Below are 24,571 nucleotides of genomic sequence, written 5' to 3' on the forward strand. Positions count from 1 at the left end.
GTCTCACTCCAAAATGACTTGAGTCCAGTGAAATCTCACTAGGGCTAAGAATATTTCGGGATCCTTAATCTTTTGATTTTTGTTTTCTGAAATTGGATTTTATTTTATCTTATAATTTCAGTTCACCTAAATTTTGTGTTCTCTACATGTTATGTTTGTTGTGGAAGTTCAGTGTTGTATGTCTTTAGCTGCACTGTGGTGCATCTGTCTTATGGGTTTTTTATACTAAAAATGTAGAATAAAGACTGTTTTGAAGATTTGAATAAAGTGATGATAATTGAATTACAAAGAAAAAAAAGAGGTATTTCCTCCACAGTTATTCCCCAGTCCCCACACTCCAGTTGTCACCGTAACTGTTTATTCCACTGAACTACTTGCCCAGGCCACCAGTGCCCTCCTTTTTGGCAAATCCAGTGACTTCTGTACCATTAACCTGCTCTCCTCTCTTCAGCATTTGACATTGTTGATAATACCCTCTGTCCTGAACTTTTCCTCTCTTGGTTTCCATCACACCACTCTCCTAAGTTTTCTTTTTCTCTTTTCACTCCTTGCTCCTTTGCTGATTTCTCTCCCGGCCCCTTGAATGGAGGTGTTTTATGGTGTTCTGTCTGGGTCTTCATTTACTCAGCAGCTGGTCTCTGGACTACGATTTCCACTCTCGTGGTTTCACGTAACTCCTTGATAATAAAGCCAGCTCTGTTCTTTTTCTTTAGTTCTAGACCAAACTAGAACTAAAACTAGACAGGCTGTTCGACTGAGACCTCTTCATTGTGGTTCCAAAAGTACCACAAACTCAAATTCAAATTTTCAATTAATACATTTTTTCCAAACAGGCTCAACATCTGACAGTAAGCCTTAACTCTCGCATTTCCTTCACCCCACCCCCCGACCCAACCTAGGCAGTTGTCAGGTCCTGTTGACTGTACCTGAAGGTGACCAGGAGCATTTCACAGGTCCAGACTCTCATTTCCTTTCCTGCTGCTGCTGCTACTGCTGCCCAGGTTCACAACTTTTGAGTATTACAGTGTCTCTGCCTCCATTTTCTCAGGTGTTCTAGACCCAGCAAGCCACTCCTTCCTTCAGTTGCTCTCCAGTGTCTACAGAGTAACATCTGGCCTGTTGGTAGTCAGGGCCCTTTGTGACCTTGTCCCAGATGGCTTTTTCAACCTGTGTCCCACAGCCTCTCTAGCAGCCATTTCCTGAAACTCCATGAATTTTTGTTCTTCTGGGTGTTTACTTGTACTGTTCCTTCCCTGACCGCCCATTCCTCTTTTCCTTTTTGCCTAGAAAATCCTTAAGGGCGCAGTGCAAGAGTCGTCTCCTCTCTGAAGTCTAGAGTGAATGTTTGGGGGACTGTGAGGAGTGGAGTTTAACTATAGCCGCCTTTTTACTGTGACTACCGTTTACAGGGAAATTACTGTGTGGGTCGTCATTATGAACACTATGAATGGTTATGGACATGGGCTTTCATCGCAGAGTCCCAGCTCTGCCATTTACTAGCTGTGTAACCTTGGACAAAGTATTTCTTTACCATCTCAATGTCAAGTTTGAGGGTTAAATGTGCTTGCTATATGGAAGGTATGCAGTAAATGGTAGCTGCTCCTGCTATAAATGGTAAGATTTTCATCCCTCATAATCTCCTTATGAGATCAGTAAGTACTGTTGTCATTCCTGTTTGACAGGTGGTGAAACCAAGGCTTAGGGAGAACTGGGTATCTGGTACTGCTTCCCCAAACACCTGGCTGTGGAAATTGTGGCTTATTCATCACTTTATTCCAGAATTGTTTATTGAATTGAAAGATGAAGTTGGAGGGACTTCCCTGGTGGTGCAGTGGGTAGGACTCTGTGCTCCCAGTGCAGGGGGCCTGGGTTTGTTCCCTGGTCAGGGAACTAGATCGCACATGAGTACCGCAACTAAGAGTTCACATGCCACAACTAAGGAGCCCGCCTGCTGCAACTAAGACCTGGTGCAAACAAATAAATAAATAAATAAATTTTTAAAAAAAGAAAGAAAGAAAGATGAAGCTGGAGCTCCAGGGTCAGATTGAGAGAGAAATGTAGAAATTGTCACCTGCACAAGGGTGGTAATTGAAGCCACTTTCTTTCAAGTCCTGTCATCTTTGAGAGTCCACACATTTCAACCACCCCTTCAGCAAGGAGCTGTAAATTGTGACAGATGATAACGAGTATCTTCACTGTTACTTAAATCTTTTGTTGAAATTTCTTTGTATTTGTCTTCTTTCCCCAACTGGATTGTAAGCTCTTTGAGGGCAGAAGACTGTGTCTTATACTACTGTGTATTAACTGCTGTCCACGTAGAGTCCTTGTTTTTGTTTACTAAGATAACAGGCCAAGTCTGAATAACATTTACTCTTAATCTCAAAAAGGAATTCTCAACCATTTCTAAGTGATGACCAACCAAGATGATTTTGTCAATCTTTTACTTTCTATAATTTGGATTAAGAAAGCATTATTCACATTTTCCAAATAAAATTTATTAAAACTACACCTATGCTATCTGCTATCAATGCATTTCTTGTAATCCAAGCCTCTGTACCATTAGGATTCTAATACACATTTGTGCCCTTGAGTAAGAGTCACTGATATAGGACTCTCTTACTCCCGTTCTTTTGTTTTACAGTTGAAGAAACTGAGGGCCATGTTCCAAGTTGTTCTTCCATTTGTTATCTGACAAAGTGTTCTCTAAACAGCTTGGTCAAGACTCAAAATCCTTAGGGGTATGAGAGTTTTAAGTGCTCTGTACTTTTCTTTTGACAGAGCTGAAAAGCTTCAGCTGTTGAATCACAGGCCAGTGACTGCTGTTGAGATCCAGCTGGTGAGTGAAGGAGGCTTGAATTTGGGCGGGTTAGTTTCTGGGTCTGAGATGTAGAAAGGGTCCTAAAGGCTGAGCTCAGACAAGCCAGGAACTGCCATTACTTGAAAAGACTGCCAGACCACCCATTCTGTAAGTGAAAAGAAACCTCACCAGTTTGATGCTAGTTAGTGTGGACTTCGGGAAAGGGAAGGACTGGAGAAAATTCAATTCCTTCTGTCGGGTCTGGGGCTATGACTTGGCAGCTCCTTGTGTCCCCGATGTCCTACACTATTCTGGCCATTGCTTCCCTGTAGAGGTTATTGCCAACCAGGTAAAAACATTAGATTCGACATGACTCTGGTGTTTATCTCCCCCCACTCCCACCCTTTAACCTCCTTTTCCTGTATCTTCTCTTGGTTAATGGAGTGCATGTGCACTTTCCCACATGCTCGCTCTCTCTTACCCTCCTGGTCCAGTGTCCCAAGCTAGAAGCCCAGAAGTCATTCCCTTCCCTTTATCTCCTAGTTAGTCAGTCAGTCCCAGGTTCTCTTGCTTCTCCCTCCTCTTGTTCTTTCTTCTCTCCATACTGCACTGCATTAATTCCTGTAATTGTTTCTCAGCTCGGCTCTTGCACCTGTCCTCTCACCGTTCTCCCTGCCTCCAGTCCAGCCCCCTCCTGTCCATCTTCTACACCACGATCAGAGTTCACTTTCTAAAGCCACACATTTGATCATCTTGTTTCCCCGCATGAAACCATTCAGTGGAACCTCAACACATGCAAACAGCATAAAGCTTTAGAATTGGGGAAGCCAGAGTAAAAGGTGGAGATGGTATAAGGAGAGTGTGAAGATGAGGCCCAGTGGTGCAGACCCGGTGGTTGCTGTACTGGCATGTGCCACGCTTTCCTTCCATGTACAGGGCAGAGAGCACTGTTAAGCTCCAAATATTAGGCAGGCCATTCAACTGCGAGTAAAAGAAAAGTTTGGCTGAAGAATTAATAAAATGAGAATAAAGCAGTTTTCAAAGTCAGTTTTAGAAGTATTTAGCTCTTTGTCAAGTTTCCTTCAGAAAAATGTAGAAGAAAATGGCCAAAAATACCTCTGATATTTAGAGTTGCTTAAAAACAAAACAAAACAAAAAAAACTTTCTTAAAAAGGATTGTGGGGTATTTAATTTTTGACTAAAACTTTTACTGTCTTCTCAGCATTTTGTTTCTCCCCTTCAGAATGCACCCAAAATTAAATTAGAAGAATTCCTTCCATAAAGGGTACCTTTCTGGGGGAACTGGGCTTCTGGCTAAGCAGAGATCCTTTTTTTTTATATATCCTCATTATTCTGATGCTTTCAACTATGTTGGAGATTCAGCTTAGAAAAGAGAAAAAACAAAACAGCAAGAAACTAATCCCTGTCCTTCTGGTTTAAGGATCACATGTCATGTCTCTTCCAACTTTAATCAGCAACATATGTTATTCATGGCTTAATGACAGATGGAGAGAAGAGATGAGGAGGATTAGCATGACCTCATCCCAGAGCCTGTAGAAAGCTCTCATTACCTGATAAGATTAGCTGCTATTAAGATTGCCTGCTCTAAGCCAGACTTGGTGCCAGGGGCTTTGTATATGTCACCTTTAATGCCCTCACCATAGTCTTGGTTAGTAAGTGGCTGAGTGGGTCTGATTCAGAAACCTTACTCTGTTCCTCCAAGCCATGTGCTTCTACATGGTGAGGAGAAAGGTGTGTGTGTGGCATCCCCTCCTTTCCACAGGTAGATAGGCCTTGTTAAAAACTGGGTGTGTTATTTCCCAGCAGTGGGACTGTTTTTTGGCCAGATTTTTCCCAGCCTGGGATTTGGCTACAAAGGGTTAGCAAATCATTTACCAAGATTTGTAGCAGTGTCTCTTCTCACCAGAAAGGGATAAGAAATGAGGTTTTCCCTAGAGTGGAAAGTGCAGAGGACTTGAGAATTTCCCTGTGTTAACCTTACAGCCACTCATTCTCCCTGGGTCCAGAAGTAATCCCAATATTCAGCATTTGTCAGGACTCACTTTTGGAGACTGAAGCTTCTTTTTTTCATTTCAACTTCAGCCATGATTTGTTGTGATCCTCAGATCCACAGCCAGCTGCCTGCTGTGTGTGAGGAAATGAGGAAGCCACCAGCTCTGTGACCTCTGCCATGCCCTGCTATATATTCATTTGGGACCATTTGTGAGTCCTCTGGCCTAAAGACAGGACCGTGAACCCCCTGAACCCCCTGACCTCACAGGCCACTGTCCTGAACAGCACTACCATCTGTGCCTGTTGTAGTTTAGTGATTGTAGAAAGGCTTGAATTACATAGTTCCATGGCTTAAATTATGTTCTCCTTTGGTCCTTACTGTAGGCGTTACTTTTGTTTTACTTTAGAAAAACTCAAACTATATAGAGGTTAAGTGAACCGTTCTGGGTCATATAGCTAGAAGTGTCTGCTGCTGTTAGACTTTGCGTTGTTTTGAGGAAAGTAGGAGGTTAGGCTTGGCAGCTCAGAGTGAGAAGCAACCATTTTTGGAATGCAGCAGCCCAGTCTGATAGCCCTGATAACCAGTGTGATCTTCATCTATGATAAAAAATTTATCATTTATGTTGACCTGCCTACAAAAACTTTGTAGTTTTACATTTCATTTGCCCTTACATTCAGAACAACTTGAACCCTTTAATGTGTGGGAATGTTGAGACGGTGCTTTGCATTTCTTTATCGGGCTGTTTCCTCTGTTGGAAAGAAAAGCTGAGGAGTAATACAGTTATTATTTACTCTAGCGATCCGAGAGGGGTTAGTAAGTTGTGGTTTCTGCAAGTTTCTTTCTTGTGTATATTTCATTCTGCTTAGTACAGCTCAGGTTTTCTTCCTGTGACTGGGAAAGAAAATTTCCCGACTCTAATTATCCCTGAGGGTTGTTTGCTGATAAAAGCTTCTGCTCTCCGCAAATTTGGCAAAATTAGTAAAGCTTGTCAGCCCTGTTGCTAAGAACACACCTAGATGAAACTGGATCTGTCAGACCCAGAGATCGGGATGCAAGAAGGTGGCCTGTCAAAATCCTCTCTGTTTGGTTTTCTAAAAAGAGCCCTCAGAGGTCATACAACCAAACTTTCAAACCAGTGGACTCTGGTGTGCCATACAATGTCTCTAAGAGAGGAAATGATAGAAACCTCTTACTTGAGGCCGTGGTATTCTAGAAGGAGCTGGGACTCAAAGTCTCAAAAGACCTTGCACTGCTTGCTGTGAGATACAGATCACGTTTTCCTTGTGATGCGGAGCCTCCATGTACTTGTCTGTAAATTGTCCTCATTTTATGTACAGCATCATTGAGAAGAGAAGCTCTGGTGGCAGTGATTGTAGGAAAACCCCTGGTCCACTGTGGAGCACAGATAATGGAGGGAGGTTGTCACTGGTCTAACAACAGTCTAAGTCTCCTTCAACCTCTTCCCCTGAGGAAACAGTTCATCATGAACTGTGTGTGCCAGTTATTCATAAACTTGGAGACACTTTTCTCCCAAATAGAGATCATTTTTTCCTCAAGATTAAATTATCAAGTCAGATATATCCCTCCTTCCTCCTCCTTCATTCTTTGGAGGCGGTGTATGTTAGAGTATTTCCTTTTACAGACCGTAATTTTACATGGCTGATGGTAAAAGTGGGATTTTGAGGATTGTTTCTTGTTCAGTAGAGAAGTTACATGGAACCTTTGAATCTTTAGAATATGGTCATTTTATTTCACAGTATGATGGGAAGAAGCCCCATTGGTTCACCTGGATCTTTACTCTAGAACACCCAGGATTCTTCTCTAGTTGTGGAAACATTTTTGGACTGAGGTGAATGAAGAGACCAGTGGTTTGCCAGGACTTTGATCTTGGGCATGTCACCTGGCTTCTTTAGATTCTGTACTGTTGTTTGTGAAGCTAGGCAGTCAGACTGAAGTCCTTGTGAGGATTGTGAGCCAAGCTTGTCATCATGCTTTACTCAAATCTGCCAGGATTTCTTTCTGAAACTCCTTTTGGTCTTAGTTGCCAGATTTCAGAGATCGTTATGCCACAGGGTAGGACCCTGGACACCTTTAACTGAGAAAGCTATTTGTGATAGATGGCTAATGCCACCAAGTGAGCGTGGTTAAGTAACTTGACCGCCTGCATACTGCTTTTACAGAGGTGGTTGATGACATCATGTTTGTATTAATTAACATATTGAGAATTAGAGGTGAGGCTACAAATCGTGGATATCATCTGTGTGTTCAGATATCCAGGACCATGTCAGAAACTGGGCTCTAAGTGGACCTTTGATGGGGTGGTGGGAGATTGTTTCCCAGCCATCACTCATCAGACTCCTGCATTCCCAGGAGATGACCAAGGCCACGGTGTGTGTGTTAGATTGTAGGTGTTAGAGATGGGCAGGTCTGGCTTGGGATTGTAGTTCTGCCCTTTGCTGGACTTGCTGTGAGGTTTAAAAGAAATAATGGGTGTGAAGTGCAAGGCGCAGTGCCAGGCGCAAGAGCTCCCTGATGGGTCTTGTCAGTGTTGGTAGTAGTGAGGAATAGAAAAATATACAGGCCATTTGGCACATAGCGGGCAGTCATCAAATGAGTTGTTGATACTATTCATAAGTTACAGATGGGCTTGTTGTTATATACAAAAGTATATAAAATGCCATTTCTCTCCCCAGAGGTGAGTTTTCTTTGCATAAACAGCATATTCATGTGTGTGTGTGTGTGTGTGTGTGTGTGTGTGTATGTGTATGTGTATGAGTGTGTGTGTGTGCGTGCACGCGTGTGTGTGTATGAGTGAGTAGAGAGCTGTTAGGCTTTGCTTTTTAAGGAAAAATGCTAACCTGCAACTCGCTTTTTTCACTGACCCGTTTGGAGCGGCCACATCAGCTTACCCTGGAATTTGAGCTGGCTTCCCTCTCCCGTGGAGCCAAGATGGAAAGGACCTAGAGACCCTGGGCAGCTCAGGAGCTAGGCCCTGAGCTCTGTGCTGAGGGGCTGGGCCGGGACCAGGAACAACATGGGCAGGGCCCTGTCTGTGAGGCCCCATTGTAACTCCTGGAGGGTTTTTTTTCCTTCTGCAGATGGTGGAGGAGAGTGAAGAACGGCTGACAGAGGAGCAGATAGAAGCTCTGCTCCACACCGTCACAAGCATCCTCCCTGCGGGGCCAGAGGCTGAGCAGAAGCAAAATACCAGCGATGACGTGACAATGGACGAAGAGGACCCAGCATAGAAGAGCACAACTGGCCCAAGTGTCTCGTGAAGTTGAAAGGCCCAGCAGCTATTTCCCAGACGTTCAGAGGATTATTTATTTGGTTTTACCTTCTATCCCAACAGGCCTGATTTCCCGGTTAGTTGGGTAAACCACAAAAATAAGCCTTTCTCAAAAACAAGCTAAAAAGAAATCCTTGTGCCTCTGAAAGAAGAAACATGGTGGATAGGCTGAGGTTGTCAGGGCAGAGAGCTAAAGAGAGGAAGAGTGAGTCCAAGAGGACAATACTATGGAACTCTCTGTGGTAAAAATATTTCTTCTGTGGCCTTTGCCATGGTTGTGGGAAGGTCCCTGTACACAGCTGGTAAAATACTTGCACTGGCCTTGATGGGCCATATCTTAATTAATTTCACCTGCTTCCCCAGGAGCTTCCCAAGCAGGCATGCAGAGCACTGCTAGGATGAGAGCTGAGTTATGAGAATCCTGTTGGACGACTAAAAACTCCCGAAGCAGCAAATAGTTGCTCTAAGTTAAAATGAGCCGCTGAACTGGGCTCACCTTAGAGGAATCTTTTCCTTGAGAACAGCAGAGATAAGAGAACGCCTGGACAACTCTTCATTAGGTCTAAAGGCCCCTTTCCTCTGCTGGCATGGGCTTTGTTTACAGCTCACTAATTAGTCTTAAATGGTAGGGCACCAGCTCACTCCAGTTGAAAAGAGGCACTCCACACTGAATGACCGTGTCACCTGCCTTTCAGAATACCTTCAGTTTCCTGCCCTGTGACAGGCTCTGCCTGTTGAAGCCAGGTGAGCTTCATTTGCACAATGGGCAAATTGTTTGCATCTTTTAAAAAGGGCAATTCCCTGGGGTTCCAGTGGTTAGGACTCTGCACTTTCACTGCTGAGGGCATGGGTTCAATCCCTGGTCGAGGAACTAAGATCCCACAAGGTGCAAATTGTGGCTCGAAACAAAAAAAAACCCAAAAATGGAGAGGGTACAGTTATGTAGCTCTTTTTGTGGATGGAATATGAAGAGCTAGAGGTTAATTAATAAGAATTTGAATTTGTTGACTGTTGCATCAGTTTTTGAATTTAAAATATTAGAATAATTACCATGTGAAGAACTTGTTAATATTCAGGCTTTGGAGAGTTTAGTAGCCCCAGACATGTAGTTGCCTTAGATCCTAGGAATATTGTTAAAAATTAATTTCCCATATTCACTCTGCTCCCTATTTGGGGAAGAAAATGCCCATAGACATTAATTTTTCAAATTGGTACTCATGTTGTAAGATCACATTTTCAGTGCTTCTGTTAATTGGATTACTTCCCACCCCTTGGAATTCCCAGGTTATTTCAGCCTCCCCACCACCCCTGCCAATAGGCAGTTATGTTCATCTTAACCTTATCATCTAAAGATCAGTTGAGATCTGCTTACAGGCAACATTGAAATTAACAGGGCATTTATTTTTTATTTTATATTTTTAAAATTAATTTTTATTGGAGTATGTTTGCTTTACAATGTTGTGTTAGCCTCCACTGCACAACAAAATGAATCAGCCATACACGTACAGGGCATTTATATTTTTATTTTTATTTTTCATTGCAGAAAGAATTCAGTGAGAGACAAAGTGATAGGTAAGAAGTGGATTTATTTAGAGAGAAACACACTCCGCAGACAGAGTATGGGTCATCTCAGAAGGTGATAAAGGCCCAGGGCATTTATTTTTAAATCTCTCTTTTGAGTATCAGGAATTTTACCAGGAGCTGTTGATTTGTCAAGGCATGCATGTGCTTGTATTATTTTTGTTGCATTTTGACCTTGAGTGTGTTAGGTGCTTTTTCTTCATGGATTTAGGGCTTAATTAGTTAATAATAAATTGTTTGCAGGTGACTGCCAACTTGTGCTATTTTTATAAATCTTTGAAGAGTTTGTTTTGCTATGGATAGGAAGAAGTGAAATGAAATCTGACTTAAAAGCTAACATATATATGTATTTTTTTAATTTTAATTTTTTTCTTAAGTTGAATCTATTTAGATCTAAATTTTTGTGTTGGATTTCAAGAAAATTTTAAGTTTCTTTATTTGGGACCTGAATTTAGCCTCTGATTAAGTTTCTGATTAAGTCAGACAGGCTCTAGGAGACTTAACCTTTATAAGAAATATGGTCTTTGTAATATTCCCATAGCATTAGTAATCAACATTTCAGAAATAAAAGGTTGTAATTTACACAGAAACTTAACCAGGATCATATCTGGAAATGAGAGCTGGGAGTCTATGAGACTTGCTTTTCATTTTATGTCCTTCTGTATGGCTTCAGTTTTTGACCAGGTGACTGTTTTATTCTTTAAAAAGAAAAAAAAAATCTGTTTATTTCCATGTTGTCCTTGGCCTCTGCAAAAGTTATTAAATGTATAGTGGATAGTTAAGTTATGTCCCAAACATGGAGACTGACACCCGGTCCAGTCACTCTGGGAGATGCAGCACTGAGGGGATTGATCTTTCAAGAAGGTACTGCTGAACTCTTAAAAGATGAAGTTGACTCTCAGAGGTTTATCCAAATAATTTCCTTGCCTCTTTTTGCTTAAAAGTTGCTGTATGACCCACTACCACCTCAGAGGACTTGCCACTTATTCAAGGCTTGTTCATAAAATAATGGGTACTGTTTTCCTAATCAGACATTGTGTAAGCATACCAGCTCTCAAGAGCTTATACCCTAGTGAGAGATGAGAGGATCAATCCTCCCGTATATTCTTTGCTAAATCATTTTCTCCCCTGAAATCAATTTATTACTGCTTGTGTAAATGGATCATTTCTCAGTAAACTATAAAACAGACCACATACCCTGAAAAGGATCGTCAATCTTATTTAATTACACAATGAACTAAGGGGATAAAAGGAAGCAAAACTGCCCAGAACTGGCCAGAAATCCTTTTACATATTTTAAAAATAAAGGTATAATTCACAGGGACTTCCTTGGCAGTCCAGTGGAAGCTGCACTTAGCCTTCCATTGCAGGGGGTGTGGGTTTGTTCCCTGGTCAGGGAGCTGGGGTCCCACGTGCCTCGTGGCCAAGGGGCCAAAACATAAAACAGAAGCAATGTTGTAACAAGTTTAATAAAGACTTATAGAAGAGAAAAATGTTCCACATCAAAAAAATCTTAAAAAAAAAAAGATATAATTCATGTACCATAAAATTTATCATTTTAAAATATACCACTCAGTGGTTTTGAGTATAATCACAAGATTATACAATCATCACTACTACCTAATTCCAAAATGGTTTCATCACCCCTAAAAGAAGCCCCATATCCGTTAGCAGTCATTCCCAATTACCCATAGTCCCTGGCAACCAGTAATCTACTTTCTACTTTCTGTCTGTCTGTATTTGCCTATTTTGGACATTTCATGTCAATTGAATCATACAGTATATGGCCCCTTGTATCTGACTTCTTTCATTTAGCATAATTTTTTCAAGGCTCAAATGTGTTGTACCATTCCTTTTTATGGCTGAATAATACTTCATTGAATGGATATACCACATTTTGTTTATCAATTCATCAATTGATAGACATTTGGGTTGTGTCTACTCTTTGGCTGTTATGAATATGCTGCTGTGAACATTCATATATAAATCTTTTGTGACTGTTTACCTTTCTTGAATATATGTACCTAGGAGTGGAATTGTTGGGTCATATGGTAACTCTGTGTTTAACTTTTTTTTTTTTAATTAATTTTTTGGCCATGCCTTGTGGCATGCGGAATCTTAGTTCCCCAACCAGGGTTCAAACCCATGCCCCCTGCAGTGGAAGCACAGAATCTTAACCACTGGACCACCAGGGAAGTCCCTGTGTTTAACTTTTTGATGAACTACCAAACTGTTTTCCATAGTACATGTACCATTTCATGTTTCCACCAACAGCACAAGATGGAATCCAGGGAATTCCCTGGCAGTCCAGTGGTTAGGACTCGGCGCTTTCACTGCCATGGCCAGGGTTCAATCCCTGGTCAGGGAACTAAGGTCCCACAAGCCGCGCGGCATGGCCAAAAATGATGGAATCCAATCTTTCGCTTGTTATTGTCCCTCTTGTTGATTATAGCCAGCCTAGTGTTTGTGAAGTGCTATCTCGTGGTTTTTATTTGTATTTCCCTAGTAGCTCCTAAGGTTGAGCATCTTTTCATGTGCTTATTGGCCACTTGTATATCTTATTTGGAAAAATGCCTGTTGAAATCCTTTGCACCTTAAAAAATTAATAGATTTTGTTTTTTCAAGGAGTTTTAGGTTTACAGAGAAATTGAGCAGAAAGTACAGAGAGTTCCTGTATAGTCCCTTGTCCCCACCCCTCCCAACACACAGTTTCCCCTATTAACATCTTGCATTAGTGTGGTGCATTTGTTACAGTTGATGAGCCAGTATTGGTACATCGTTACTAAAAGTCCATAGCTTACATTAGGTTCATTCTTTGTGAACCTAATGTAAGTGCAGAAAGTGCAGTAATGCATACCTAGAATGGGTTTTGACAAATATGTAATATTATATATATAATGTTATATGTGACATCATTACAGTGTCATCAGAATACTTTCAGTGCCCTAAAAATACCGTATGTTCCACCTATTCATCCCTCCCTCCCTTCCTCTAAATTGTTGGCAACCACTGATCTTTTCACTGTCTTCATAGTTTTGCCTTTTTCAGAATGTCGTATAGTTGGAATCATACAGTTTGTAACCTTTTCAGGTTGGATTTTTCACTTAGGTTACTCCATGTCATTTCATAGCATGACAGTTCATTTGTTTTTAGTATTGAATAATATTTCATTGTCTGCATCTACCAGATTGTTTATCCATTCACCTGTTGAAGGAAATCTTGGTTACTGTCAAGTTTTGGCAATTATCAAAAATAGCTGCTATAAACATTTGTGTGCAGGTTTATGTGGACAGGAGTTTTTAACTCATTTGTGTAAATACCAAGGAGTGTGATAGTTGGATCATATGGTAAGAGTATGTTTAGCTTTATAAGAAACTGACAAATTGTCTTCCAAAGTGGCTGCACCAGTTTGCATCACCAGCAGCATGAATGAGAGTTTCTTTTGTTCCACATCCTCACCAGAATTTGGTGGTGTCAGTGGTTTGGATTTTGGTCACTCTAATAGGTGTGCGATATTATCACATTGTTGTTTTAATTTGCAGTTCCCTAAAGATGTATGTTCAGCATCTTTTCATATGTTTATCTGCCATCTCTCTGTCTTTTTTGATGAAGTGTCCCGATCTCTTGCTCATTTTTTCATTAGGCTTTTGAGATTTAAGAAGTTTTTAAAATATATTTTGGAAACTAGTTCTTTATCAAATATGTGTTTTACAAATATTTTTCTCCCAGTCTCTGTGGCTTCTCTTTTCATTCTCTTAACAGTATCTTTCACAGGGCAGAAGTTTTAATTTTAATGAAGTCCATCCTATCCATTTTTTCTTTCATGGTTCATGGTTTTTTTTGTTGTTGGCCTCACTGTGTGGCATGTGGGATCTTAGTTCTCTGACCAAGGATCAAACCCGCTCCCCCTGCACTGGAAGCGCAGAGTCCTAACCACTGGACCGCCAGGGAATTCCCTCATGGATCATGCTTTTGATATTGTACCTAAAATGTCATCATGAAGCCCAAGGTCACCTAGATTTTCTTCTGTGTTATCTTTTGGAGTTTTATAGTTTTGCATTTTACATTTAAGTCTATGATCCATTTTGAGTTAATTTTTGTAAAAAGTCTAAGACCTTTGTCTACATTCTTTTTTGCGGGGTTGGGGGAGGGTGCTATGCCTCGTGGCATGTGGGATTTTAGTTCCTCTACCAGGGATCAAACCTGCTCTCCCTGCATTGGTTGCGTGGAGTCTTAACCACTGGACTGCCAGGGAAGTCGCTACATTCATTTTTGCATGTGAATATTCAGTTGCTCCAGCACCATTTGTGGAAAAGACTGTCCTTTCTCCATTCAGTTGCTTTTGTTCCTTTGGCAAAGATCAGTTGATTTTCTTTGTGTGGGTCTGTTTCTAGGCTCTATTTTCTTCTATTGGTCTGTTTTCTATTCTTTCACCAATGTCACATTGCCTTGATTATTGTAGCTTTGTATTAAATCTTAAAGTCATGTAGCATCAGACTCCTAGCTTTGTTCTTCTCCTTTGCCCATTTTTAATTGGGTTGTTTGTCTTTATTGTTGAATTGTAAGATTTCTTTATATAATCTAGATACTAGGCCCTTGGCAGATATATGATATACAGTTATTTTCTCCCATTTTTGGGTTGTCTTTTCACTTTCTTTATGGTGTCCTTTGGAGCACCTAAGTTTTTAATTTAGATAAAATCCAGTATATCTCTTTTTGGTTGTTTTTGCTTCTAATTTTGGCCTCATATCTAAGAATCCATTGCCTAAACCAATGTCATAAATATTTGCTACTGTGTAACTTCTAAAACTTTTATACATTTAGGCCTTCAATCCATTTGAGGTTATTTTTGTATATGGTGTGAGGAGGGAGTCCAGCTTCATTCTTTTGCATATCCATTTATCCTAGCACCATTTGTTGAAACCTGTCCCTGTTCCCCGCCGCCCCCCCCCCCCAAAGTATTCTCTCCCTGAAAAGAAAGTGACTAAGTTTCATCGGTCGGTTCCTGTGGACTACTGAGTTCTCTGTCATTTTAGGCCCTTATTAAATGTCATGTAATCCACAGCAGCCTCTAGCCCCTTTAGACTTCACTCTACTGTTTAGAACAGGGATCAGCAAGCTTCATCTGTAAAGGGCCAGATAGTATTTTAGCCTTTGCAGGTCACAAATTACCATCACAACTACATAATTCTGCTGTTACAGCATGAAAGCAGCCATGGACAATATATAGATGAGTGGGACTGTGTTCCAGTACAACTATTTACAGAATTGGGCAGTAATCTGTAATTTGCTGATCCTTGTTTAGATGGTTCCAGAGTGGGGAGGAGAAGGTTCCCTCTCCACCGATAATCTTCCTCATGAGGTCCTCATTGTGTTCTGTAGGACATCTGCACTCTTCCCATGGATGCTTCAAGAGCTGGCATGCTGAATCCTGGTGTAGATTCTACCCACTAGCATGATGCAGAAGTCTTAAAGTGTGTTTAGTCTTGACCTTCTTACCTGCCACACACTATAGGGCTGGCTTGAGGATTCTGTGTTCAGTCACATAAGCTATGATTTTAGGTTCAACAAAGGTTTGTTGAGCACATAGTATGTGCCAGGTTCAGTGCTATATCCTTGGGCCATAGAGTCAAACCTCAAGTTGCATATGGCTTGCAAGATAAGACAGGTTAATTTAATGCTTCCACTGTTTTGATCCATTGTGTACCCTGTCTGTACTTAATATACCTAAAATAGTCTTTCTTTACATCATACCCTCAGCTCAAAAACTGAAAGTCTTCCTATGACATTGAGAATAAAAAATCTATATGACATGAGCAAAATGGAGAGCTAGGAAGCTCCAACCTCTTGTTTCACAACAGAGACATTAAAAACAACCAAAAGCTAGCTAAAGTGAGCTTGTGCGAGCTCTGGAAAACAGTCAGAGGCCTACAGTAACCAAGAATGGCCAATCAAGAAAAAGCTACATTCAAAATGGTAGAAAATTTTGTGGAATTTTTGCTCACCCTTGTCCCCTCACCTCTGGGCAATCTTGCTCTGGAGGAGGCAGAAGCCCGTATCTCAGTTCCCTCCTTCAAACTGAAGGGAGCAGAGCAAACCTTATTTGCAATATTCTAACTTGTCTGGGAGCTGCCTGAAGAACTAGTTTCTGTTTCCCCTAATTGGATCTCTGCAGGGGAACTCAATAGAAAGTGACAATAATTGCTTATAAAATCAGTAGAATTAGACTCACAAGACACCTAAGACAAGACACTGTGGGTGGAGACATACAATAGACTATCTAAGGCCCCAGGGAGAAATGAGTAAGACTCTGTGTAAGACATATAAAAGCAATTTGTATAGAGAGAAATCACAAAAGGTACACAGATCCAGGTGAGATGTATGCTAAGAACACATCTGAAGACTTAGCTTTCTACTTTGGCTGATCCTAAGGCTCACAACATATCCTAATCAGTAAACGATTTTGCTGGCATAGACCCAGTTTGCCAAGGCTAGGAGAGGTGGTTGTTTTTTCAAATGCCCAATTTTCAACAACAAAAAACTTGCAAGGAACAGGATAGCCTGGCCTATTCAAAGGAAGAAAATGAAGTGCAGGAACCTCCCCTGAAGAAACATAGGTATCAGACTTACTAAATATAGACTTTAAAACAACTGTCTGAAATAAGCTTAAAGAGTTAAAGGAAGACATACAAAGGACTATAGGAAATCAGGAAAATGATATATGAATAAAATGAGAATAGTAACAAATTATAAAAAGGAAACATTCTGGAGCTGAAAAATACAATAGCTTAATTGAAAATTTCACTGAGGGTTCAACAACAGATTTGAGAAGGCAGAAGAAAGAATCAGCACAGGAGCAAAAAAGGAAAACAAACAGATCCTTAGGGACTTAACAGCACATCAACAAGAGGACCAATATATGTATATGCAAGTACCAGAAGAAGAGAGAAAGAGGAAGAGATTATTTGAAGAAATATTGGCCAAAAGCTACCCAAATTTGTGAAGACATGCATCTACAAATCAAAGAAGTTTAAAATCCAAGTAGGATAAATCCAGAAAGACCCACACCAAGACACATTGTAATCAAACTATAGAAAAATAAGGACAATGTTGAAAGCAGCAAGAGAAAGGTGACTCGTCACGTGCAAGGGATCATCAATAAGATTATCAGTTAATTTCTCAGCAAAAACTTTGGAGGCCAGAAGGGAACAGGATGATGTATTTAAAGTGCTGAAAAAAAAAAAGACTTTGAACTGAGAATTCTATACCTGGCAAAACTACCCCTCAAAAATGAGAGAGAATCACCTCACACCCATTAGAATAGCTACTATAAAACAAAACAAAATAACAAGTGTTGGGGAGGATGTAGAGATTGGAACCCTTATGTACTGTTGATGGTAATGTAAAATGGCGTAACATATAGAAAACAGTATAGCAGGACCTCAAAAAAATAAGCATAGAATTATTGTATAATCCAGCAATTCCACTTCTGGGTATATACCCAAAGAATTGAAAGCAGGATCTAAAAGACGTATTTGTACACCCATGTTCATAGGAGCATTATTCTCACTATCCAAAAGGTGGCAGCAAATTGAAGTGTCCATTGACAGATTAATGGATAAACAAAACGTGATCTATACATATACTGGAATATAATTCAGCCATAAAGGAAAACCTGACACATGCTACAGCATGGATGAAACTTGGGGATATTATGCTAAGTGAAATAAACCAGTCACAAAAGGACAGATACTTTATGGTTCCACTTATATGAGATATAGTCAAAATCATAACAAACATAGAATGGTGGTTTCCACGGACCAGGGGGAGTAGATAATCGGTTGTTGTTTAATGGTTATAGATTTCAGTTTTGCTTGCAAGTTGAAAAGAGTTCTGGAAATTCATTGCACAACAATGTAAATGTATTTAGCGCTAATGAACTGTACACTTAAAAATGGTTGAGATAGTAAATTTTGTACTTTTCCACACACAAAAAATACTTGTTTTAAATAATTTTGTTTATATTTGGCTGTGTTGGCTCTTCATTGCTGCACACGGGCTTTCTCTAGTTGCGGTGAGCAGGGTCTACTCTTCGTTGTGGTGCAAGTGCTTCTCATTGCAGTGGTTTCTCTTGTTGCAGAGCATGGGCTCTAGGTGTGTGGGCTTCAGTAGTTGTGGCACACAGGCTCAGTAGTTGTGGCTTGCGGGCTCTAGGGTGCAGGCTCAGTAGTTGTGGTGCACGGGCTTAGTTGCTCCACGGCGTGTGGGATCTTCCTGGACCAGGGATCAAACCCTTGTCCTCTGCAGTGGCAGGCGGATTCTTAACCACTGCGCCACCTGGGAAGTCAAAAAAAATACTTTTATTGAGGGAGAAATTATGAGTTTCCTAGCTGAACAAAAGCTGAGGGCATTCATTACCACTAGACCTGCCTTAAAAGAAATGTTCAAGGGAGTCCTTCAGGTTGAAATGAAAGGACTCTGAATAGTAACTCGAAGTCATGTGAAGATATAAAGATCTTCAGTAAAGGTAAATACATGGACATATAAAAACCAGTATTATAATTTTTTTCATAACTTCATTTTTTATTCTTTCACAGGATTTAAAAGAGAAAAGCATAAAAAATTATCAATCTATGTTAAATGGTACCCATTATATAAAGATGTAATTTGTGACATCAATAACATAAAGGGGGAGGGCAGAGCTGTAAAAGAGAGTGTTTTTATATGTGATTTAAGATGTTTGTATCAATAAAAAATAGATTGTTATAACTTTAGGATTTTATATATAATCACCAAGATAAGCACAAAGAAAACATCCAGAATATACACAAAAGGAAATGAGAAGGGAATTCAAACATGTCACAAAAAATCAACAAAACAAAAAGGAAGACAGTAATGGAAGAAATGAGAGACAAAAAGGGTATTAAACATATAGAAAGCAAATAGCAAAATGGCAAAAATTGTATTTCCCTATCAGTAATTACTTTAAATGGATTAAACTCCCCAATCAAAAATCATAGATGGGGCTTCCCTGGTGGCACAGTGGTTGAGAATCTGCCTGCCAATGCAGGGGACACGGGTTCGAGCCCTGGTCTGGGAAGATCCCACATGCCACGGAGCAACTAGGCCCGTGAGCCACAACTACTGAGCCTGCGCATCTGGAGCCTGTGCCCCGCAACGAGAGGCCGCGATAGTGAAAGGTCCGCGGCACCACAATGAAGAGTGGTCCCCGCACCGCAATAAAGAGTGGCCCCCACTTGCTGCAACTAGAGAAAGCCCTTGCACGAAACAAAGACCCAACACAGCCATAAATAAATAAATAAATAAAAATTCTTTTTTAAAAAATCATAGATGGGCAAAATATATTGGAAAAACATGACCCAACTATATGCTCTCTACAAGAGACTCACTTAAGATCTAAGGACACAAATAGGTTGAAAATGAAAGGATGGAAAAAGATATTTCATGCAAATAGTAACCAAAAGAGAGTGGGAGTGAATATACTGATAAGACAAAATAGACTTTAAAAAGATATGAGACAAAGATATTATAAAAAGTTTAATACAGCAAGAAAATATAATAGTTTAAAACATTTATGTATGTAATAAGACCACCAAAATATTTGAAATAAAAATTGACAGAATTGAAGGGAGAAATAGATAGCTCCACAATAATAGTAGGAAATTTCAATACCTCTTTCAATAATGCAAGAACAACCAGGCAGAATCAATAAGGAAATAAAGGACCTGAACAATACTATTACCACCTGGAACTAACAGACTTACAGACACTCTACCCAACAACAGCAGAATACACTTTTCTCAAGTGCACGTGGAACATTCTCCAGTACAGACCATACATTAGGCCACAAAACAAGTCAATACATTCAAAGCTGTTGAAATTACAGTTGGCCTTGAACAACATGAGTTTGAACTGTGTGGGTCCACTTATATGTAGATTTTTTTCAATAAACACGTTGGAAAATTTTTTTGAGATTTGCAACAATTTGAAAAAACTTGTGGATGAACTGCAAAGCCTGGAAATACTGAAACTTTTAAGAAAAAAGTATGTCATAGACATTTCTCCAAAGGAGATATACAAATGTTCCATAAGTTTTTAAAAAGATGCTGGACATTGCTAGTCGTTAGGGAAATGCAAATCAGAACCACTAAGAGATCCACATCAGTTAGGGTGGCTATTATAAAATAAAACAAAATAACAAGTGTTGGTGAAGATATGGAGGAATTAGACTCTTTGTGCATTGTTTGTGGGAATGTAAAACGGTTCATTCACTGTGGAAAACAGTATGGTAGTCCCTCAAAACGTTAAACGTGGAGTTATCATATGATCCAGCAATTCCACTTCTGGGTACATACCCCAGAGAATTGAAAGCAGGAACTTGAACAAATATTTGTATACCCATGTTCATAGCAGTATTATTTTCAATAACCAAAAAGTAGAAAGAACCCCAATGTCTGTTGATGGATAAGTGGATAAACAACATGTGAATATATATAAAAATCTAAGCATTTAACCCTAGCATTCTAGGTCCTTCCCAATCTGGTTCCCAATAAAATTTCCAACTTTATTAGTCTCCTGTACAACCCTCTGTTCCAGCCGAATGGATCCACTCATTCATTTACTGAACACGTTTTTGAGTGTCTACCATGCAAGGCAGTGAAAGTACGATGTGACTCTGTCATCCAGAGCCCCTGCTTTCAGAAAGCTTTATGTTCTAGGGGAAGAGATGCTAACTGATCAGTGTCATAATTCATTATTTCATTATAACTACAGTTGGAATTAGAAGTGAGAATGAGCTAAGAGAGCATATAACAGAGAACCTGACCTAGTCTGGTAGAATCAGGAAAGGTTCTCTGAGAAAGGAATGTTTGGACTTGAAGGATGAGTAAAAGTTAGTGAAAGAAAGAACATTCCTTGAAAATAATCTTTGTTTTCCTATCCCTATGTTTTTGTGAATACTGTGCCATCTGCTTATACTACACGCCTTCTTCAGGTATCCAAGTTGTAACTCAAGATTTGGCTCATACCCGCCATTCTCCAGAAAACCCTTCCTGAGCTTTTGCATGTTGATAATAGTATGTGCTCTTTATATCTGAAAGTCAATTTTCCTGGATACAAAGTCCTTGAGTCACATTTTCTTTTCCTTGAACTTAAAATATTCAGTTACTCTATTTTCTTCTGGCATCAAGCACTTATGTTAAAAAGTCTGACGGTATCCTCATTTTCTTGTATAAGCCACTTGCTTTTCTTTCTTTCTTCTTTTTTCTTTTTTTTTGCCTAGATGCTCAAAGGATTTTTTTTTTCTCCTGAAAGTCTGGTGAATTTACTAGAATATGTCTTGGCAGTGGTTGTTTGAGTCAAGTATTCTTAGATGCGTATGGTGTATATATAGTTTCAGATATTTTTTTCTTCAATTTGGGAACATTTCTGGAATTTTTTTTACATACTTTCTTGATTTTATACATATTTTATACCAAGATATATATATACCTTGATTTTTTATCTATTTTCTTGATTTTTGCTCCCCCCCCTTTTTTTTTTTTTTGCGGTACGCGGGCCTCTCACTGCTGTGGCCTCTCCCGTTGCGGAGCACAGGCTCCAGACGCACAGGCTCAGCGGCCATGGCTCACGGGCCCAGCCGCTCCGCGGCATGTGGGATCTTCCCGGACCGGGGCATGAACCTGTGTCCCCTGCACCGGCAGGTGGACTCTCAACCACTGTGCCACCAGGGAAGCCCTATTTTCTTGATTTTTATATTTATTCTGTTCATTTGCTTCACTTCTCTGCTTCAGAGACTTCTGTATTCTGTATTAGTTCTTTGCCTATCTTCCATATTTGTCATTTTCATTCAGATCATTTTGCTCTCTTCTATGATTTCTTTTTTTTTTTAAATAAATTTGTTTATTTTATTTTTGACCGCACTGGGTCTTCATTGCTGCACGTGGGCTTTCTCTAGTGTGGGGAGCGGGCTCTACTCTTCGTTGTGGTGTGCAGGCTTCTCATTGTGGTGGCTTCTCTTGTTGCAGAGCATGGGCTCTAGGCATGTGGGCTTCAGTAGTTGTGGCACATGGGCTTAGTAGTTGTGGCGTGCAGGCTGTAGAGTACAGGCTCAGTAGTTGTGGTGCACGGGCTTAGTTGCTCCACAGCATGTGGGATCTTCCCAAAGCTGGGCTCAAACCCGTGTCCCCTGCATTGGCAGTTCTTAACCACTGCACCACCAGTGAAGCCCTCTTCTATGATTTCTTTAAAAAATTTCCTCCTATTTTCCTTAAGACATTTTTTTTTAATTGCATTTATTTGGTCTTATGTTTCTTCTAATTTAGTCTTCATTTTTTTCCCCTTCTAATTTTTACTCTGAGTAAAGTAAAACTCTTATTTATGAGTTTTTCTAACTTTATTTACTGTGGTTCATTCATGTCATGTATCATTTCTTATTAATTTTTAGCTGGTTTTAAAATGGTAGGTTACAATTTGAGCTGTTTCGTGTGCATATATTTCTGGTGTGCTCTCATTAGCTTATAGAAATGTTATACTCTTTTTTTTAAAAATAATAACCTTGTATGAAATTTGACCCCAATAATTTTCTGCTGTTTATTTTTATATGAAATTAGTTTTCTGGAACTTTTAGAAGGAGTTGTGTGGTTCAGGATGGTTTTACAAACTTCACAAACCTCCCTCTTTTGTTGTTTTCATATAATATTTAAAAATATGGTGGCTTGCTGACTCTGTTCCCCTCCCACTCTTTTTTTTAGACCAAGGATTGGCAAAGGCCACCTGTTTTTTTGTAAATAAGGTTTTATTAGACCACAGCCCTGCTCATTCATTTACATATGTTTATGGCTGCTCTCAGGCCAAATCTGCAAAATTGAGGAGTTGCAACATGGACCGTATAGCCTACAAGCCAAAAATATTATGGTCTAGCCCTTTAAGACCCTGATTTAGACCTCTTCTTTCTTTGTCTCTCTATTGTCCCTGTTTTGCTCAATTTTGACTTTATCCCAGCTGTGTCTTCTCACTGTGAGGCACTGTCAAGGAAGCCAGTCAGTTTAGAGAGTTCAAAGGGACCCACACTGCTTCAGACCTTAGTACCCCTTACATTTAAAAAATTGTGGTAAAATATACATATAACATAAAATTTATCATTTTAACCATTTTTAGTTTAACAATTCAGTATATTCACAGTGTTGTGCAATCATCACCACTGTATATTTTCAGAACTTTTTTATTACCCCAAACTAAAACTCTGTACCCATTAAACAGTAATTCCCCATTCCCCCTCTTTCTCTAGCCCCTGGTAACCTCTTCTACTTTCTGTCTCTATGAATTTGCCTATTCTAAGTACTTAATGTCCTTCAGTGTCTGCTTTATTCTACTAAGCATAATGTTTTCAAGATCATCCATGTTGTAGTAGGTATCAGAATTTTGTTCCTTTTTATGACTGAATAATATTCCATTGTATGTATATATCACATTTTGTTGATCCATTCATTTATTGATGGACACTTCAGTTGTTTCTACCTTTGAACATTGGTGTACAAATATCTGTCTGAGTCCCTGCTTTCAATTCTTTTGAGTATATATCTAGAAGTGGAATTGCTGGATTATACAGTAATTCTATTTTAACTTTTTTTGTTGTTTGTGTGTGTGTGCCGTTTTGTTTTTTTGGTTGCACTGCGCTTGCAGAATCTCAGTCCCCCGACCAGGGATTGAACCCGGGCCATGGCAGGGAAAGCCTGGAATCCTAACCATTAGGCCACCCGAGAACTCCCTGTTTTTAACTTTTTGAAGAACTGTCACAGTGGCTTTTCCATTTTTCCACAGTGGCAGCACCATTTTATATTCCCACCAGCAGTGCACTTGGATTCCAGTTTCTCTACATCCTTGGCCAACATTTGTTTTTTTCAGTTTTGCTTTTGTTTTAGTAACAGCCATCCTCATGAGTATTAAGCGTCATCTCATTGTGGTTTTGATTTGCATTTCCCTAATGATTAGTGATGTTGAGTATCTTTTCATGTGCTTATTGAGCACTTGTGTTTCTTCTTTGGATATATGTCTATTTGAGTCCTTTGAATTGTATTTGTTGTTGAGTTGCAGAAGTTCAGTTCTTTATGTATTTTGGGTATTAATTCCTTATCAGATATATGATTTGCAAATATTTACTCCCATTTGTGTGTTGTCTTTTCACTCTCTTGATAGTGTCCTTTGATTATTTTCCCTTTTAGAATTAATTAATAATTTGTGGAGAGATGTTTTAAGATTATGTAGATATCCTCTTCCTCATCAGACTTTCACTCACTAATTTAAGCATCTGTCAGTGATTCTTTCCTGAATCAATGGCTACTATTTTTGCACACCAACCATGTTCCAGATGCTGCGCTAGGTGCCTACCATGCATTATCCCTATGTCATAGATGAGGAAACTGAAGCTGAATAGGTGAAATAACCGTGTAAGGACTCCTAGCAAGCAGTAGAAATGGGAGTAGACTCAGGACTGTCTGCTCCAGAGCTAGAGCTCATGTGCTAGAGCTTGGGAAACAAGCGTTAGCTGGAAACTTGGGGCTCCAAGCATCACGTCTATTGAGCTAGCCTGTTTTTGATGCTCCTTCCTTGTGTTTCCCAAACACCCGCGACCTTGAGAGGGGGAAGGACAGGCAGACTTCAGGGCTATGGGCTGTGACGTGCTGGGTGTGTTCTGCAGTCAGGAACCAATCCCCTGATAGAGTACCAGCTACCCAGACTGATCTGCTTACAGTTTATTGGGTCACTGTGTATCTGCAGTGTTCTGCAGGTATGGTTGAGTCAGTAGCTGGGCTCACAGAACCAGAAGTCCCAAGTTGTCCTTTCAATGATAGGGGTGGGGGAGGTGGTC

The 24,571-nt window shown here is 40.0% G+C and overlaps 1 protein-coding gene across 4 annotated transcripts in view; it reads left to right on the forward strand.

Moving 5' to 3' along the window:
* Positions 1 to 16,801, forward strand: part of CRCP (CGRP receptor component) — a 64,031-nt gene extending 47,230 nt beyond the window's left edge. For all 4 annotated transcript variants that reach the window (XM_029220157.1, XM_029220154.1, XM_029220155.1 and 1 more), the window contains 2 exons: positions 2,779 to 2,836; positions 7,910 to 16,801. In XM_029220157.1, coding sequence (XP_029075990.1) covers positions 2,779 to 2,836; positions 7,910 to 8,059 — 208 coding nt within the window. In that variant the 3' untranslated portion in view covers positions 8,060 to 16,801. The remainder of the gene's footprint in view (positions 1 to 2,778; positions 2,837 to 7,909) is intronic.
* The last annotated feature ends 7,770 nt before the right edge of the window (positions 16,802 to 24,571 follow it).

Source organism: Monodon monoceros, unplaced genomic scaffold (genome assembly GCF_005190385.1).
Source record: "Monodon monoceros isolate NGI ecotype Baffin Bay Population unplaced genomic scaffold, NGI_Narwhal_1 Super_Scaffold_13, whole genome shotgun sequence".
In the NCBI taxonomy this organism is placed as follows: Eukaryota; Metazoa; Chordata; class Mammalia; order Artiodactyla; family Monodontidae; genus Monodon; species Monodon monoceros.